The 19,925-nt window shown below is 39.8% G+C and overlaps 1 protein-coding gene across 3 annotated transcripts in view; it reads right to left on the bottom strand.

The window, feature by feature from the left end:
• Positions 1-19,925, bottom strand: part of REEP3 (receptor accessory protein 3) — a 69,207-nt gene that overhangs the window by 15,103 nt on the left and 34,179 nt on the right. For all 3 annotated transcript variants that reach the window (XM_073353438.1, XM_073353437.1, XM_073353441.2), the window contains 3 exons: positions 7,593-7,669; positions 6,901-7,021; positions 6,251-6,364 (listed from right to left, as the gene is read on the bottom strand). In XM_073353438.1, coding sequence (XP_073209539.1) covers positions 6,251-6,364; positions 6,901-7,021; positions 7,593-7,669 — 312 coding nt within the window. The remainder of the gene's footprint in view (positions 1-6,250; positions 6,365-6,900; positions 7,022-7,592; positions 7,670-19,925) is intronic.

Genomic DNA, 19,925 nt, shown 5'->3' with positions numbered 1-19,925 from the left:
TATTCCTTATTCTAGGTGGATTAAAAGAGATTTTTCCCCAAAAAAAGCCTTTAATGCCCAATCCATCAGACAATGTACCACCTAGTACCACTTTTCAAATATATCTGAATGTAGTTGTAATAGCCCTTTAATTAAAATTACCAAAACATATTACATAAAGATGTACTTGTTTCTCCACAGTATGAAAAGTATTTGATACAAATATCAATCAATAAACATGCTGATAAGATACTATACTTTTATCCTATATACACATTAGTGTGTTTTGCCTAGGGTCACCCTTGTGTCTGTGCATTGCAATACAATCTGCAGGCAGTGAATGAGGCAAAGGAGATATATTTTTATCACTGATCAATAAGTAGACCCCAGCTTCAATCACTACACAATACCCAATCTTTGCAGTGAGGGACCCAAAATGAAGAACAGGCCCACACGAACACCCACTTACAATCTAAACTCTTCCACTAAGCATTACCTAATTATTTCTGTGGAACTAATATAATATATGACGATGAAATGGACTACTGTAATGCACATGCACAGAGAAGAATTAGAGTTGCAATCCTAGTATTTAATGTTTCCCAATTTTAGTAATCTACTTTGCTGCTATATTTTTCAGTGTAGGTTTTGCATAGAACTTTTAAGTTTATTTTCAAGAGAACATAGAAAAAGCAGAAGTGTTTGGCAGAGAGGAAGGTAATGCTGTGTCCTATGAAAGCTGTGCACTCAGTGAGACAAGGGCTCTTGTGGAGCACTGCCTCACTCAATGTGCATATAAAAGATGATACAAAATGGCTCCATCAGGGCTCCTTCATCCCATACCCTCAAAGATTGAAAATGTCAATCAACTTTGTTCTGCAGATAGCAAATAAAACATTGGAAATCTTTTTTTGTTGTTGTTAAATGAATAGGTCTTGCAAATCCTTAATTACATTTTACGGAACACAGAGGATGAAACTGGAATAACTTTCATATACTATTGGAAAAAAGTGACTGTGACTTACTACACACGTTCACTGTGTGAAGCACAACAGGTCCCTATCCTGATTGGGGCCTCTAGGCACTGCTGCTAATGAACAATAATGAAGGAGCTACTGAAGAAACAATTCCTTGGCAGGCCAATATTATTCTTCATATCATGATACAATGGAACCCAAAATGACAGCCAAAAAGCCACTTCTAATTACTAGAATTTAAAGGTCACAAAATGATAAAAGATATTTAATAGAAAAATATTTTTTAAATAACGCATTCATCAGGATCAAGTCTTTTCTCTCTCTGCAGCTCGAATTTCCACAGGAACATTAGTTTACTACATGATGAAATACTCTTAAATCCAATTCTCAACTACACACACACCTGTGACTTAGTTGATAATTTGTTAAACTCTCACTAATTATCTTCCAGCATGGTACTTCCCACTACGCTGCCCAAAAAGCATAACACCCCTCTTCAGGTCTCAGACACCATGATTTTGTAACAGTGGCCTGGCTAATGTATTCAAAGGCAACAGGAAGCCTTTAACCAGCTCCAGGAGCTGAGCTCCCTGAGTATCCGCAGCTGTGCTGTTTTGCCAGTCTACACCTCTGACTCCTCCTGCTCCCTAATTCTGGCTCTCTGACTCCCTGGTGCTTGGTCCATGGAACACTGCAGGGAGAATATACTGTAATTAACTCCCTCTCGTGCAAAGTTGGAGAGGAAGAGGCAGCTGCAGGCAAATCCTGGCAGGCCAGGGCAACAAAGGAAAATTTTATCTGCAGCAAATCAATGTATTCCACAGTAAAAGTGCTGCAGTGTAAAGTCCATGGTATCTTGGAAAAATGCCAAATTCTGCAATTTCAGACTCCATGAGCTCCTGATTAAACTACCCCATTCATCTCACATCTCTCACAGCTACTGTTACAGACTCTCTACAGACACAGGCAAATATTGCTGAATCAGTTTACATGGCACATTTTCAAGGCTATCTCCACATAAAGTTTAAAATTCTCTTTTAAATGAATAAAGATTTTTGAAGCACAATTCCACATGAAGGGGTTAATTACACAGTTATGAAATCACTGAAAACCTGGGACACCAAATATACCCACTAAATAAAAGATTAAAATACAAGCCTTGTATTTAGGGCTTCCTCACCACAGTGCACTGCTGCACATATTAACCCATGCTTGTGTTTTGTTTTAATTAGTTTCTTAAAATGTTATGACTGTGTGACACCTTTATGATTCAAAATCCAGGAAGAGAGGTGCAGGCAGAGCTTTGGGTTCAATATCACTATCCATTCCCCGCACACAAGTCGACATGTAACAGCCTCTCAGATGATATATTTAAAATAGCTGACATGTTCTGGTAAAAAGCATGTGGTCACTGCACACAGACTAACTTCCCAAAAACCTGACCAAGGGCACCTCTAGACTAAGAAAATTGACTGTTTTAATTTGTGTTAGCTAATGCAGGTTAACTAACAGTGGTTGAAACATCAATTAGCACCTATTGTAAACAAACAGTGATGTTTAAACACTTGTTAGCTGGTGGTGATTAACCTTGAGGGTTGAGGGGGGTGCATGCCTCAGTATACCTTCATGTTGTTTACTTAAGACGGAAAATGTAGCTGTGTCGTCTAAGCTCTTCCTTGGGACAAAAGCAATAATTTTGTCCAAGGCCTTGTTTTCAGGAAAAATTTTCCCTGAGCTATACAGTGGAAAGAGTAAGCCTATCCCATTAGGCTGAGATTAGTACTGAACAGAAGGAGAGGTGCCTGTGATGTTGCAGCCTTATGTTCCCCTTATCTATGAAAGGCTTTGGCTGCTGGAGTTCTTCACCAAAAGCAGCCCTACTGAAAGGTTAAGTGACCAATCTGGCCTTAAATATCTGATCAGCCAACCGCTGCTTCAGCCAAAGAAGCCTTTCTAGTGTTATAAAGGCCACTATGGTTCTCAACATGGTCCTAATGATGTATGTAAAGTCTGACAAAGATGAAACTGCAGACTGATCATAGCAGCCTCTGAGACAGTTTCAATTGTTTAGCCCTCCCAAATGCAGCTGAGTATTCCTCTAAAGCAGGATAAAACAGGATAAAACGTTTAGATAGCCATATCAAAAACTTGGCCAGATAATTCAAAATGATCTCCCTGCATGACCTTGGGCAAGTCACTTATCTCTGTGCCTCAGTTTCCCCGTCTATAAAATGGGATTTTAGTATTTTCCAACCTCACATGATACTGTGAGGGTGAATACACTGAAAATTGTGAGGTGTTCAGATACTAGAGTGATGGAGCCATAAGTACTGAAGATCTCTCTTCAAAAGTAGACTCAACCTTTGTTGATTTGCCCTGAGGTAAGCACCCAATTCAACAGAAATTTTTGTCCACATGATTCTCCAGACTTCTTGAGGGAGGCTATTCTCATTTACCAGCCAAGTGCAACTATCCTTGCATCAGCCTCTGGGGATCAACGTGGGTAGAGGCTGGAAGGCAGATATACTAAATCCACAAATATACAAGAAGTCCACCAAGGCAGAGAGGCAGGCAGGCTCAAGGCCATCTGTAACACCCTGGGTATAGATGTGGAAAACTACAGTGTGGGTTGTCCCAGTCGTAAAATAATTTCTGGAATTGCAAGTCTCCTTCTTCAATGTCAGCTGTTAAAAGGTATTGTTCTCTTCACTTGTTGGAGGCAGGAACAGCTGACTTGGGCAAACTTAGCAAGTCCTTTATATAGTAGGAATGAAGTCTCCAGAAAGAACACATGTGCAATCTCCAAGTGCAAACATGAAGGAATTACACCCAAGCTTTTGGAATGGCATAGGGCATTAAAGAGAGAATTTCTGATATTAATATAGCTTAAGAGTTCTCGGGAGTTTGCTCTCTCTCTCCCTCCTCTTTACAATCACATTGATACTATGACTGTCATTTTTCCCAAGCAACTTATTTGCATTGGATTAATTGTACAGATATTTATGAGGATGCATAACAAAATTAAAAACGGAATAAGTATCCTTCCATTCACAGTTGAATGGCTTTGAAATCCAAACCTCATTGACACTGAGGCAGAAATTATTTGTTACTTCAGAGAGAAAGGAATAGCTGGGTCTGAATGTAACTTCAAATTCTGTATCTTTGAATATTCCTGGCCAGCTAGAAGTAAATCATTGTGATGTAATCATGGCCGGCCGGCCGGCCAGATATTGGAGGGAGGGAAATGACCACAAAGCAGTAGTGTAATACTGCAGGTGGTCATTTTATCTTTTCAGAGTGCACAGTGTGGCAAATTAAAATAGGAGTGTTCTGCTCAAACAGCAATACTAACCTCCTTTTAAAAGAGTTCACATTAGTTAAAAACGACTATTTTTGATATTCCCTCCCAGTCCCCGGTTCCCACTCTGATATTTAGGGCATACTACCATAGGAATATAATTTGTTTAAAATTGTTATGGCTTCATGCATGTAGCATTAATAACTTAAAATGATTAATACATGAGAACAAACAACCACCACCAATATGAAACAAATGTCCAGCAAACATAAGCTCACCATGCACTTTTCTTTATAATTACAATGATCTTTTGAAGACCACTCAGGCAGAAAAATCTCACTTTTAAAGAGTTAAGGAGTCCTAGAAAATAAAAGTTTGGATACTTTTTCCGAGTCTTGTTTAAAAATAAACCTTTACACAAAAGAATGTTTTCTTAATTATAGCATTTTAAAAGGTGGACAGCTGTTTATACAAACTCTACAATAGTATGAATTACAGTATTCAATTTTATTTGTATTATAAGTTACATTTAGGTAATAAGACATAAGGAGTGTTAGATGTTGGGATAGCAACAGGCTAGCTTTTTGCTGGGCTGACTGGCATCACACCAGAGACGGCTGAATCAATTTATCACATCTTAATGATACAGGTGAATATTTAGGTTTATAGATCTAAATTTTAAATTTCAGACCAAGGAAAATGTTTTATAATTAATATTCCACTGGAAACTTTGAAACACATTCCGTGCAGTGTCTGAACATCCCAAACAGTGCAACATGCACTATTGTATGAAAACCAGAAAGTGAAACTGCTTACAATGTTGTCAAGAGAAATGCCAAAATCAGGGCAATCTGACAGATGTCTTTAAGTGGTAATGTGAAAAATATTCCTTTTATGGAAGTCTGTTTAATTTTCCTCATTGGATCCAAAAGCCCAACAGTCAACATGTTTCTCCCAAACAACAGGTCAACTGTGTTGCCATTTTAAGATGTTTACATAACATTTCTATATATTACCTTTTAGTGGCTTATTTGGAGCTTTAAAAACTTTTCAATACCATTACTTTAAGCATTCTAGTTTCACTTGTTTTCACTGGAAATTACACCTGAAATTGTTTACCAAATCAGAATGTATGAATTCCAAATGCTATTTCCTGCATTTTTTTTTAAAAGTAAAAAAGTGCAGTTTACACTTCAAAGATTAAACTATACTAGTCAGTTCAACCTCTTCAATCTTCTATGTTAACCAAAATAAATCTTTCAAGCGTATAAGTTGTTTCTAGACTTATTTCACGAATTAAAAGTTGACAGCTTTCTTGGTTGCCTTCAGTTAGTGGCTTTTCAATCAAATATTTTGGGAAACCCCCTTCATTAATTTCAGTTAAGTGGCAGGCAACCATGAATATGTACAAGTTATTAAACTGACATTACATTTAACATAAAAATGCTACTCAAAGCAAGAATATGCAAATCAGACAACTATGAGGCAAGCTTTCATGTAGTGCATTACTTTAAAAATTGGATCTGAAATCACAAACTAGGAATTAATCGCACAAACCAGCTTTTATCTGGGGTAGTAATATTTCATGCCTTATTTTGCAGATGCAGTTACCTCAGCTTGATTGAAGAAAGACCGCAGAAAGAAGCCAGAAATCCTGTAAACAGTGTGATTACCAGCAAGAAAGTGCAACAAAGACAGAAAAAAAAGAATGTTCATCTTTCACTAATAGCTTGAACATAACAGTGTAGTCTATATTTTGATTTACCACACTCAGCGGATCTCCATGATCCAAAAATTTACACGCTATTCATTTTAAAACCAACAGACATAGTATAAAGATGCTCACAAAATTGCAGTCCTTAAATTACATCCCCCTATTTTTAAACACGTTACTTTTAGAATTAATTCTTTGACTTAAGATGGGTAAATATCCAATACCACTTCACCTTTTTGTCCATAATATTTACTCTGAACTGTTTAGTATAAATGAATTTACCTTCACAGCAGCAGTCACTGCAGCAGTAGCTGCCAAATTTAAACCCTGTCTCCCAAAATTCACCATAGTTTCATAACCTCGTTCTTTGGCTTGTACAATATACCCATCGATCTCCTAAAAAAAAAAATCAAATCAAAATACATATTTAAGTTTGCACACAAAATCCCTGAAAGTCATGAAGTAGTATTACCCCATAGCATTATTTTATCATCAAAATTTTGATAGAAGACTTGAAGATGAAATATAAATATATTTTAAACTTATATTAAGTGTATTAGGCTATGTCTACACTACAGACCTTACAGTGGGACAGCTGTACAAATGCAGCTGCACCACTGTAAGATCTCTCATGTAGCCGCTCTATGCCGACAGGAGAGAGAGCTCTCCTGTCAACATATTTAAACCACCCTTAATGGGCGGCAGCAGTAGTTACGTCAGTGGGCGAAGCACTGTGCATGCCACCACTTATGACGATGAAACTTGTCATTCAGGGAGGTGTTTTTTCATGCCCCTGAGCAACATAAGTTTCACTGGCATAAGCGGTAGTGCAGACATGGCCTCAGTTAATATATTAACGTTTAAGCACAAAAAAAAAAAAAAGATTTAATTCTTGCATTTAATGCCAAACTTTGAAAATAATAATTTCTTACCTGTTCCTTTGAAGAAAGAAGAGGATGGAGAAACTTCCTATACATTAAACTTGCCCCTCTAGTATATGGAGAGAGCAGCCAAATAACAAAAGCGATCTTCAACTCATAATACAATGGAAGCCTGCAGATAAAAAGTTATGCAAATACTCTGATAAGAAGGTAGATGTTAATTCACTACCAAAAACAAAGCCTTGTAAAAAAAATGCGTAACAAGTTTGTTTTTTGCAACAAAATGTGACACTACCTTTTCATCTAAGGTTCTGAACATCTATATTGATTTAAAATTAATTATTTAAGGGAGCATTATCTGTTTCGTTGACTTTTATTTGGTTTTCATTTAATGTAATGCCATCAAAAGTAGAAAGGGTAAGAGAATTAAAAATCTTTCCATATTTTCTTGCAATACACTATTTTATTTATGACACCAGATTTTTTTTGCATGAGTTTTACAACTCCATTCTCCTCTCTTGTGCTTTACTGCATGAGTAGCATTTTTCTATCCCTACTTTGTAAGGAATTAAAAGGCACCACAAATTTAGAAATGGGGGACACTATTCATTATGCAAGTTCCTTACAGCAGTTCTTGGAAAGGTCACCTATAAATAAAAGTTGGTAATTACATTATCATCTCTACATTAAATCATCAGAAAAAAATTATACCATCCCATGTTCCATATTATGCAAAATCTTACCAAGAGATCATTAGGTCTGCTACTGTTTCAGTAACTGTATAAAGAGCAAACACAATCCAGTACATCATCCATCGAACCTGAGAATGAAAAGACATTATCTTTAATAGAAAAGTTTTAATTTAAATTTCCACTTCTAGAATAAAAAACGTTTAATTGCTGCTACAACACAAGAAATTGAGCAGTGTCTTTCTCTTGGTCATATTGAGTGACTTTTTTTTTATTTTTTAAAAACACCACACACACACAAACCCAAATTTCCAAATCACAAGAACAAGTAGGTTTTGTTTTGCTTTGCTGTTGTTCTGAGAAGATGGTCTGGAGGCAACTGTCTAAAGCTGCTGGTATTTTCAGCAATGTGATCCCTCCCAACCTGCCTTGACTGACAGGTCTGGTTCTGCTTCCAACCAGCTGCAAACAGGGGAAAAAACCATTGTGTAATTAAGCTGTGGAACTTCTCTACAAAATGGTCATCAAGTGGAAACTCATACTGTGTCTGCTCTCCACTGCCAAAAACAGAGAATCAGACTTGAAAACAACCAGTCATTAAGATGCCCTTTTCAAAAAGCGAATCTTTACTAAACAAGAGAGCCCCGAAAAGCCTAAACTAAAATCTTCTCCCCACTATGTGCAGCTAAAAATGATTAAATGTTCATTTTCCATCATGCTTCTACAAAATAGCTTCTTCTCCACAAGGCTGTAGGTGGAAGAGAATTCCCATTATGCTGGATACAACAATATGAAATTAGGATGGTAAACTGGTGAAGTCTCTAATGCAGGGGTGGCCAGCCAGCAGCTACGGAGCCGCATGCAGCTCTTCAAAAGATAATATGTGGCTCCTGCCAGGAACCAACTCTGGGGGGGGAAAATGGTGGGTGCTCAGCATCCACCATCAGCCCCTGTCAGCCCCCTGCCCTTCCCCCAGCACCTTCCGCCTGCAGACACTCCCCGCCCCCCCCATGAGCATCTGCCCCTCCCTCACGCCATGATCAGCTGTTTTGCAGCATTGAGGCAGCTCTGGGAAGGAGGCACAAGGACACAATGCCCAACCCCTCCCCTGCCATGATCAGCTGTTTCGCAGCATTGGAGGCAGCTCGGGGGAAGGGAGGGAGGGGGGCTGGGTGCTGCAGCCTTGCTCCTCCCCCTCCCCACCCCCCCAACAGCATCGAAGCTGTGAAACAGCTGATCGCAGCTGGGAGAGGGAGGAGTAAGGTCCTCAGTCCCCTTGCCTGCAGCAATCAGCTGTTTCATACCAGCAGGAGACTCTGGAAAGGAGGGGGGGAGGAGCAAGGACACAGCTCACTGCGGGAAGGGGCGGCATGGAGCAGGAACAGGCAGGTGGAGGTGTGGACTTGGTGAAAGGCCAGCAACCCCTGGCTGGAGCCTGTGTCTCCTTGAATAAAGTACACAGTGACTAGCTGGTGTGGAAATATTTAATCAAAACTTCTCTTACCCATCTAACAATGGAAGGCAAGTGCAAACGGAAAAAGAAAATACAGGTGAAAAAAATCAAGGCTTCCAACAGGTGGGAGAATAAAGTACTTTTTTGTCGAACATAATAAGGCCATGTGTCTTCTTTGCCAGATATGTATCTCTCAGTTCAAATCTTCAAACTTGCAGCATCATTCCGCTTCTAGCCATGTATATATGGATCAAGAATTCCCACAAGGTTCTGAACGCCACACTTTAAACTGAAAACTTTGGGGGGGGAGGGATGACACCCACCTCTCAGATGTAGAAGCCCAGTTCCTCACCAGATTTGCCAACCGATCACAGACTGTAACGTTAGCCTCCTATTACGTGGCCTGGCACATAACCCATGCAAAAAAGCCCTACTCTGAAAGTGAGTTTATAAAAATGTGCTTCACTAATGTGATTTCAAACCTGTCACCGAAGAAAGAATCTACAGAAGAAAAATTTCTGGCCTGCAGCTTTCATGCCACACAATAGAACGCAGAATCTCTGACCTGAACAGCGACATTGAATCACAACTGCAATTGCAACTTCAGCAGTGAGAGTATTTGAGCATCTCTTTGCATGAGTCATGCGATATACAAGATAAACCTCAATTATTGGTATTTGTCCAGACTGTGTCTGACAACTGTGTTGTAAGGAAAGAACTCCTCGATATCATGCCACTGAAGGACACCACTTCCCTTTACAGAAGCTCACTGCCATCAAGGAGTGGCAATATCACCCCCTAATCCAAATCTCCTATTAAAGGAGAGAATTACCCACTGCCATGTGAGAGATAAAAGAACAAAGCCACTGAATAGCTACCCCATCCACTATCATCAAGGTCTGCAGGTGAGTCAACAGGACCTTATGATTAAAAGTACTGAAGGTATCAGATAATTCCAATATCAGCGAAGACACATTGGCAATGAGTGAAGATAAAGGAGATTGGTTGCATTGACTAATGCAGTCTGTGACAAAACCATATCTGTACTAAGACTGACAATAACCAAAAGAGACCTGAAGCATCTAGATAAAAAGAGTCCTCAGTACAACCTCTCTCAAAAAAGTAAGATGTGATATATTACTGGCCACAGTCAATATCAAACAATTGTTTCATGAACAAAGGCCATACCACTGCTTCCTTCAAGGCAGTAGCCTCTAACTTTAAGGAAGACGTTTATGATCTGCATCAACAATAGATGAAGAACTTTACCAGCTAAGGCAGACATGGGTTTAAGGCACAGATGTAAAACAAATTTCTCTCAACATTTCAAATCTCTCACTGAGTGACAATTCCTCAACTAAAAGACTTTATATACCTTCCTCCTCCCCCACACCACAACCTGGGCTCCTGTACTTGCCTAAGGAAGTTACGGCAGCTTAGAGTCAGCAGAATCCAGAACTCCCCACAATATTAACACCTCCTATTGAATTAACACAGAGGTGGGCAAACCACAGCCCACATCCAGACCGTGGGACCACCCTGCCCGGCCCCTGAGCTCCCGGACGAGGAGGCTAGCCCCCGCAGCCACGCAGGCAGCATAGCTTGCGCCCACCCACCTCCCAGGCTTTCCAATAAGCCTGTCCTGCTGCTCAGAGTGGCATGGTAAGGGGGCAGGGGAGAAGGGTACTGGATAAGGAGCAGGAGGTCCCAGGAGGTACTCAGGGGGCAGGTGGATGGGGCATAGGTGGGGAGGAAAGCCAGGAAACAGGGAATGGGAGGGGGGGGTTTGGATAGGGGGTGTGGTCCCAGGAGGGGGAGGACAGGGACCTGGGGGGGTGGGGGGGTTGGATAGGATGTGGCGTCCTGAGGGGGGCAGTTAGGGACGGGGGTCCTGGGAGGGGGTGGTCAGGGGACAAGGAGTATGGGGGGGAAATGGATGGGTCAGGGGTCCCAGGGGGCCTGTCAGGGGGCGGGGTTGTGGATAGGGGTCAGGGCAGTCGGGACAGGGAGGGTTGGATAGGAGGTGGGTTCCCGGGGCCGCGGTTAGGGCCAGACTGTTTGCAGAGGCACAGTCTTCCCTACCTGGCCCTCCATACCATTTCACAACCCCAGCGTGGCCCTCGGGCCAAAAAGTTTGCCCACTCCTGAATTAACAGGTTTATCTTTGTAAACAGGCAAGCAAAAACAGGTCGGACAAGGACTGTGCTAGTCCAAAATGATTAATGTCTGCTTGAAGGACCATCTTTTTCCTCAAAGTAGTTGAGTAAGGAGATCTACATTTTGTAAAATAGAATGACTTCAAGGAATTATATTAAACTATGATGTAAATAACAGGGATCAAAAAAAGGTTAAGGACAGAGACAGACTGGCACAGATATGACACTTCACAGTCACTGTGATGCTGACTAGCACATGAGAGACAGTTCTGATGTCCCATTCTCCAGAAAAACTACTACTACAAAAAGTAAGAAGTCTGTAGATTTGCTAAAGTAGCCATACTCTAAAAACCAAGTCCCTATTCATATATCTAGAGGCCTGCTTCTAAAAAAGCCAATCAGACATCATTCTGAAGGACTATATATTACCAATAAGATCGGATAAGCACGTGCAACCAAAACATATTCGTTCACTATTGTGCTCCATATTGCTCATGTCAGGTTTAGACTGCACTGACCATTTCATTAAAATCACAGCTCTAAACTCTATTACTTTGGTGGACTTTTTTAAACCCAATTTATTCCCAGTAAGTAAAGGAAAGACAAGGGATTTGGTTATGTGATGGAAGCCAGTTACATAATCTCCAGACATACGAATTCTCTCCTCTGCAATAAAACCTCATTTTCAGTACAGAATGCTGTCTACCGGTGCCAGTTAACAAGTCACTCTTAAAATTGTACATAACTATACTTGATTTTTAGGCTTATACGGTAGTATAAAGCCAAACACCCTAATTTGTGGAAGACGTTCTGCAAGTTGTCAGTAAAGGTAATACATATCTATAGCACTGCTTGCCACAAGCAAAGAGTGGCCTGCTCTTAAGTTATGCAGATGAATGAAAATATTTTTACTACCAAGATTATGTAGATATAGCTGTGAGTGCAGTTAAGCACATACGTGTTTGTAGCTTAAGGGGCTAAAATTTTATTTTTATTAAAAATTTCAGAGGAATAAAGTTTGTCACTTCTAAACAAAACTCCTTCAGTGTTAACAACATTTAGACTTCCAATACATTAGAGCTATTTTGAACATTTCACACAAATACACACACACACACACACACACACCCCTCCCCACCCACCCCTGAAGTGTTCAGAAATAGAAATAGGGTCCTAAACCCATGCTGAAGTGTTCAAATATGGATTTTTCCTATATGACATGAATGATTCAGGTGTCAGAAAAAAGTCTGTAAATCTGAAGTGATAATTTAGTAAGTTTCATGCTTCAAATGCTCATCTGCAATGAAAAAGACAAGTATGGGGGCGCCTCATTAGCATCCTTACTGTGGTAACACCACAAATTCAAATGCAATTGATAAGCAAATACCTCATTCTATATTTGCAACTACCACCACCCTTATATTGTACTTCCACAAGTTAGGAAAGCCAAAATGCTTCAGCCAGATTTATACTTCATCAGGGTTTGTAGTTGGAACACAGGCTCCAGAATGACTTCAAATGACTTAGGAGCACAAATTTCGGTACTATTGTGAATACTTTGGCTTGTGTGTAAACAAAAAACGCATATACACCACATTTCTAGTTTAAGGCTTTAATCTAAAACAGCAGAAGCAAAAGTTCTCAAATTAGCTTTATGATCTTTTGACATGATTTTAACCATTTTCATTTTAAATGAAGTGACTTAAATTATATTGATATAAACTGTTCCACTCTGCTACAAAGCAATATTACCATTTCATGAAATATTTGTGGATCTAAATCAACTAAATGGGAAGTAGTGTGGATACATAATACCTCACTCTAATAGCAGTATTTTCATTAAATATTTTATGCACTGAACATTAAAGAAACGCACGCTAACTGGACTTTGCCATAAAAACACTAAAATAAAAAATGGAATTCAATATTATTTGGCATTACTTAGCTGTCATTTCAATTGCCCTTGTCATATAGCTGAACCAATCTAAAAAGCTATGATACTCTTAATATGCAAAGCCTAAAAAAACCAAATACTTTAATAAAGCTGTACTGATTCACAAAGTGATTTATTAAGTATTCACAAATCTAATCGGTCTGAAAGGACCTTCATTAGTAATTTAGATCCAGATATGTAATCACCATTCATCTAAGTGACCTGCATAAGGTACAGCAAAGCTAAGCACACTTCAATAATTGCTGGAAGAATGCATTTATTCAAAATCCTTTGAGTTTTACAACCATCCATTTTCTCTTTGAATGGTACTGGACTAAAGCCAAATGCAGCTTCATATTTGGAATCTAATTATCAGAAAAACCTAAGTGAAAAACTTTAAACAAACAGCTACTATACTTTACAATTGGTTCTCTCTCCATTTTAACATTGGACAATTAGCTTAAGCAAAGACACAGCATTAAATTAAATCATGGCTTTGTCAGAATAGCAAAATAAATCTTGTAATTGCTCCCCTGACTTCAGTCAATCAGGAAAGCTCAAAAATCAAACCCAAGCATTCAGAAGAAAAGTCAGCAGTTCTCAATTTTATTTTATAATAATTTAGGTAATATCTTAGAATACAGAAGAATCTAGAAGACTTGCTCCCCTCCTGATTACAACTGTAGATCATCCCTCTGGTAATTACAAAAATTGCTTACATGGAAGAGTAGTAAGAAAAATTATGTATTTTTAGATATTTAATTGCAGCATAGTTAATTACACTGTCTAGTCCAGCATGGCATTTTATTTCCCCTCTTATCTGTTCTGTTCCCTCCTATGCTACCTGAAACCCCCTTTGTCTCGTACTGCCTAGTCCTCTTCTCCCTGTACATTTGCTTTCTCTCCTGGACATGCCGCCTAGACAGCCACTTGATCCTCTTCTCCCCTTGCTCTCTTGGGTAAAGTGTCCCACTGCTTCAATCCCATCTCCACAGCTCTCCTACATATTCCTCTGCAGGTGGCTGGAAACTGCACTCTCATTATTGGCTCTGTCTCAGAATGGCAGCTACCATTTTTCTCTCTACTTAGGTGGCAGCAGACCCTACTCAAGGCTTTTAGGCTGGCTCCTCTTCCTCATTTTAGAGAGACTTCCAGGCTCCTCTTCAAAATATAAGAAAGAGTCAGGACACCATGTGGCCAACCATGTACAGACCATCTGTGATAAATGAAGTAGGGGGAGGGTAGCTCCCTTTTATGAACGCCCCGCCAGCAGCTATAAAATCCCTCTTAGTAGCAGTCTCTAATTGCTCTATCTGTAAAGGGTTAAAAAGTCTTACTGCTATGCACAGGTAAAAGGAAACAGTGGACAGCTGGCCAAAGGAGCCAATGGGAAGGCTAGAACTTTTTAAAATTAAACAAAGACTCCCCTTTTGTCTGTCTGTCCTCCGGGGGAGAGGCGGACAAGGCAACAGGTATGCTCTGAGAAGCTTGGGCCAGGTATTGGGGGGGGGGGGGGGGGGATCAGTATCATACCTAGAAACTACTCATTTAAAACCCCAGATATTTTCTTAGATCAGGAAAGGTCTAGGAAGATGCGATTAGGTTTATCCCTTTTATTTCTTTATGGCTTGTGGATTCCTCTGTGCAAACCCAAGTGCTTTTGTTTTGCTTGTAGCCTTTAAGCTGGATCTCAAGGAAAATATTCTTGATGCTTAGATCTTGTAAAATAAATAAATAAAAATCTAGCAATAGCCTGAGTTCCCAGATGTATTCTCTTTTCTTTCTTTTAAAAATAAAAATTTACCTTTTTTAAGAACAGAATTGGATGTGTATGTCTCAAGAGGTTTGTGCACATGTTTAATTAGCTGGTGGCAACTGCCGATTCTCCTCCCCCTTCTCAGTTCTTCCCCCATGGGGAGGGGCGGGGTGGGGCTTGAGGGTACCCCACAGAAAGGAATTCTCAAGAGCGCCTTCCTGGGCTCTCAAAGGGGTTCTGCACTTGTGTGGTGGCAGCATCTACCAATCCAAGGTCAGAGAAAAGCTGTTACCTTGGGAATTTAATACAAGCCTGTAGTGGCCAGTATTAATTTTTAAAATCCTGGTGGGCCCCCATCTTCTACACTTGAAGTGCCAGAGTGGGGAATTAGCCTTGACTTATCTAAAGATTAATTTATTTAACCATGTACACACCATTAAGTTTCACTCAAAAATTCAAAATTCACTACCTATTTATTTCAAATGGAAGACTGTTCCTTTTCACCATGCCCACCCCCCCACTACTGCCATACTCTAAAAAATATTAAAAAGGTAATTTTCACCTCCATTGTAGAGACGGCCATCAGACGGTCAATCAACGTGGAGCTCTAGTTATCCTAACCCTGCAGAAAACTGGCATGCAAGAATCCTAGGGTAGGTCTATCCTACCCGCCGCATCGGCAGGTAGGATTGATATATTGGGGGTTGATTTATCGCGTCTAGTCTAGACGCGATAAATTGATCCCCGAGCGCTCTCCTGTCGACTCCAGAACTCCAACACTGTGAAAGGCGCAAGTGGAGTCAACAGGGGAGCGGCAGCAGTCGACTCACGGCCGTGAAGATGCCATGGTAAGTCAATCTGGGTACATCAACTTCAGCTATGCTATTCTCGTAGCTTAAGTTGCGTACCTTACATTGACTCCTCCCCTCCTCCCCCATGTAGACCAGGGCCTAGGAGCTGCAATAGTGGGAAACCACACCTCATTACACCCTAACTAGGTGTTTCCTTAATGCCTAACTAGTTCCCTTAAATGCAGTCAGTATTTAAGGAATACTGCCAAATCACATTTATGCCTGAAAGATTTTTTACCTACTGTTTACAAGATTACCACAACTTCAAAATTAGGATATTACTTTTGTCTAGTCAGCTTCACTGTTTCCCCTGGGTAGTCAATGTCACCTATTTGGAGAGTCACACATCAGCAATGGGAAAAAGCTTTTAAAGAGGGAAATGTGGTTTTCAAGCCACAAAAACTGGCCAGGAAAAACAAGATCAGGTTTAAATTAGGGCTGTCAAGCAATTAAAAAAAGTAATCGCAATTAATCACCACTGTTTAAAGAAATGGTATTTTATTATTTAATATTTTCAGATGTTTTCTACATTTTAAAATATATTGATTTCAATTACAACACAAAATGTACAGTGCTCACTATGTGTTTATTATAAATATTTGTGCTGTAAAAAAACAAAAGAAATAGTATTTTTAAATTCACCTCATACAGGAACTATAGTGCAACCTCTACCATGAAAGTTGAATTTACAGATGTAGATTATGTACAAAAAATAACTGCATTCAAAAATAAAATGATGTAAAACTTTAGAACCTACAAGTCCATTCAGTCCTACTTCTTGTCTGTCTGAGTGACTGGCTGAACAAGTCTGTTTACGGCTGCAGGAGATAATGCTTCGGGTTCTGTAGTTTCTGCATCAGACTGTTGTTCTTTTAAAACTTCTGAAAGCATGCTCCACACCTCATCCCTCTCCGATTTTGAAATGCACATCAGTTTCTTAAACCTTGGGTCGAGTGCTGTAGCTATCTTTACAAATCTCACATTGGTACCTTCTTTGTGTTTTGTCAAATCTGCAGTGAAAGCGTTCTTAAAATGAGTATGTGCTGGGTCATCATCCGAGACTCCTATAATACGAAATACATGGAAGAATGCAGGAGAAACAGAGCAGGAGACATACTATTCTCCCTCAAGGAGTTCAGTCAAAATTTAATTAACGCATTTTTTTTTTTAAAACAAGAATCATCAGCATGGAAGCATGTCCTCTGGATTGGTGGCTGAAGCACGAATGGGGGATACGAATGTATAGAATATCTGGCAATACTAGCTACAAAAGTCCCATGCGAACGCCTGTTCTCACTTTCAGATGACAATATAAATAAGAAGCGGGCAGCATTATCTTCCATAAATGTAAACAAATTTGTTGGTCTTAGTGATTGGCTGAATAAGTAGGATTGAGTAGACTTCTAGGCTCTAAAGTAGGGGTAGGCAACCTATGGCATGCGTGCCAAAGGCAGCACGTGAGCTGATTTTCAGTAGCACTCACACTGCCCGGGTCCTGGCCACCGATCTGGTGGGCTCTGCATTTTAATTTAATTTTAAATCATAGAATATCAGGGTTAGAAGGGACTTCAGGAGGTCATCTAGTCCAACCCCCTGCTCAAAGCAGGACCGATCCCCAATTTTTGTCCCAGATCCCTAAATGGCCCCCTCAAGGATTGAACTCACAACCCAGAGTTTAGCAGGCCAAAGCTCAAACCACTGAGCTATCCTTCCCCCTTCATTAAGAAATGAAACTTCTTAAACATTTTAAAAACCGTATGTACTTTACATACAACAATAGTTTAGTTATAGACTTATAGAACGAGACCTTCTAAAATGTAAAAATGTATTACTGGCACACAAAACCTTAAATTAGAGTGAATAAGTGAAGACTCGGCACATCACTTCCGACCCCGCTCTAAAGTTTTACATTGTTTGTTACATAACTACACTCAGAAATAAAACAAACAAAATCTACATTTGTAAATTGCACTTCCATGATAAAGAGGTTGCATTACAGTACTTGTATGAGGTGAATTCAAACAATTTCTTTTATCATTTTAACAGTGCAAATATTTGGAATAAAAATATAAAATGAGCACTGTAAACTCTATTCTGTGTTGTAATTTAAATAAATATATTTGAAAATGTAGAAAAACCATCCAAAAATATTTAATAAATTTCAATTGGTAGTCTATTGTTTAACAATGCGATTAAAACTGCAATTAATCATGATTAATTTTTTGGAGTTAATAGTGTGAGTTACCTGTGATTAATCGACAGCCCTAGTTTAAACATTAAAAATTCTTTAAAAACTAAGTTTTGAAGTTGGTGTCACTTAATATGTACTTCTACTCTGAAACATGACTAAAAAGCATCGTTGGGCTATTTTCATAGAATCATAGAAATTTGAACTAGAAGGGGCCTCAATAAGTCATCTAGGCTGGTCCTCTGCACTGAGGGAGGATTAAGTATTACCTAGACTATCCCTGACAGGTATTGGTCTAATCTCTTCTTAAAAAACCTCCAATGACAGAGATCCCACAACTTCCCTAGGTAATTTGTTCCATTGCTTATCTGCCCTTACAGTTAAGTTAAGCATTAAGAAAAAGCTTCCTAAATCTCCCCTGCTGCAATTTAAGTCCATTACTTCTCATCCTGTCCTCAGTGGATAAGAGAGCAGTTTATCACCCTTTTCTTTACAACAACCTTTCACACACTTGGCGACTTATATCCCCCGTCAATCTCTCTTCTCCAGAGTAAACAAACTCAAGGTTTTTAATCTTTTATCATGGATCATGTTTTCTAGACCTTTAATCATTTTAACTGCTCTTTTCTGGACCTCTTCCAGTATGTTCCACTCCTTTCCCCAGGTGTGGTGCCCAGAACTGGATACAATAGTCCAGCTAAAGCCGTATCAGCGCTGAGCAGAATGGAAGAATTACATCTCATGTCTTGATAACTGGTTGGTGAAATATAAGTATACAACTCTCAACCAATTTGGGGTTTGTGCTCTGCTTCTTAACAATGTCCTGAGGTTGCTAGTCACGCTCTGGAGCCAGCATGAGATAGCTTGACAGAGAATATCTGCACCTTGGTTGGTATGGTTCCTAGGGATGTAAAAGTTTAAACTGTTAACCAATAAGCTTAATGCTTATCGGTTTCAGTTCAGCTGTCGCCCCGCACCCAGGGTGGCAGGCAGCAGGGCCCCATGTAAAATGTGGGTGTGCTGCAGCACCTCCCACACCTTTACTTCCCTGGTTAAAATGTTTAACCAACAGAATTTTAACAGGTTACACGGGTAGGTGTTTTATACGCTATTTACATTCCTAGTGGTTCCACCTTTCATTTTCTGAGTTCATAGGTGATGGAATCTTAAGACTCCCAAATGCTACTTGATTAGCTAGCTGCAATGCCTCACACACCCTCTGTCCATTCAAGACCAGAAAGATGCAATTATTTCTTTGCATGCAGACCTTGCTATTGTCATTCATGCCTTTGTCACTATGGGCTTGTCTACACTACCTGCTGGATAGCAATCCGTCCGGCGGAGGTCGATCAATCACGTCTAGTATAGCTGCGATAATCGACCGCTGAGTGCTCTCCCGTCGACTCCAGTACTCCACCAGAAGGAGTGCAAGCAGAGTCAATGGGAGAGCATCAGCTGTAGACTTACCGCAGTGAAGACACCGCGGAAGGTAGATTGAGTACATCAACTTCAGCAATGCTATTCACGTAGCTGAAGTTGTGTATCTTAGATCGACCTCACATGGTAGCGTAGACAAGCCCTGAGACTGGACTAATGCAGTGTAATGTTAAATCCATGACCTATGATCTGCATTGCCTACTGTCCGGTTTCTGGGTGGAACACAAGGTGTTGGTTTCAAAATGCTAGTTGCCCTAGAAACTGCCAGAGACACCATTGATTATTTGTTGTAAACCCCAGCTATACTTTTGGGAAAAGGGAGACTTCATTTTCTAATGGCCAGGAAAAATAAAACTATGGACTAAAGAAACTAATAACTGGCATTACTATATATGTTTTCTTAACTATTAAGGACACCTAAAATTATTGGTAGGAGACCTTCTTATATTTTATGCATAATACAAATAGTAATATTTCTGCGGGGCTAATGAAAGCCTTTGATATTTGCAACCCCTTGGTCTTCACAAGGTTTTCACAGCACAGACAGTTGTGGAGCAAAAACAACTATGTTGACATAAAATGGAGTAGAAATCTGTTCAGTCTTGACTATTTT

Source organism: Lepidochelys kempii, chromosome 7 (assembly GCF_965140285.1).
Source record: "Lepidochelys kempii isolate rLepKem1 chromosome 7, rLepKem1.hap1, whole genome shotgun sequence".
NCBI classification, from domain to species: Eukaryota; Metazoa; Chordata; order Testudines; family Cheloniidae; genus Lepidochelys; species Lepidochelys kempii.
This window is presented reverse-complemented; position numbering and strand designations above follow the sequence as displayed.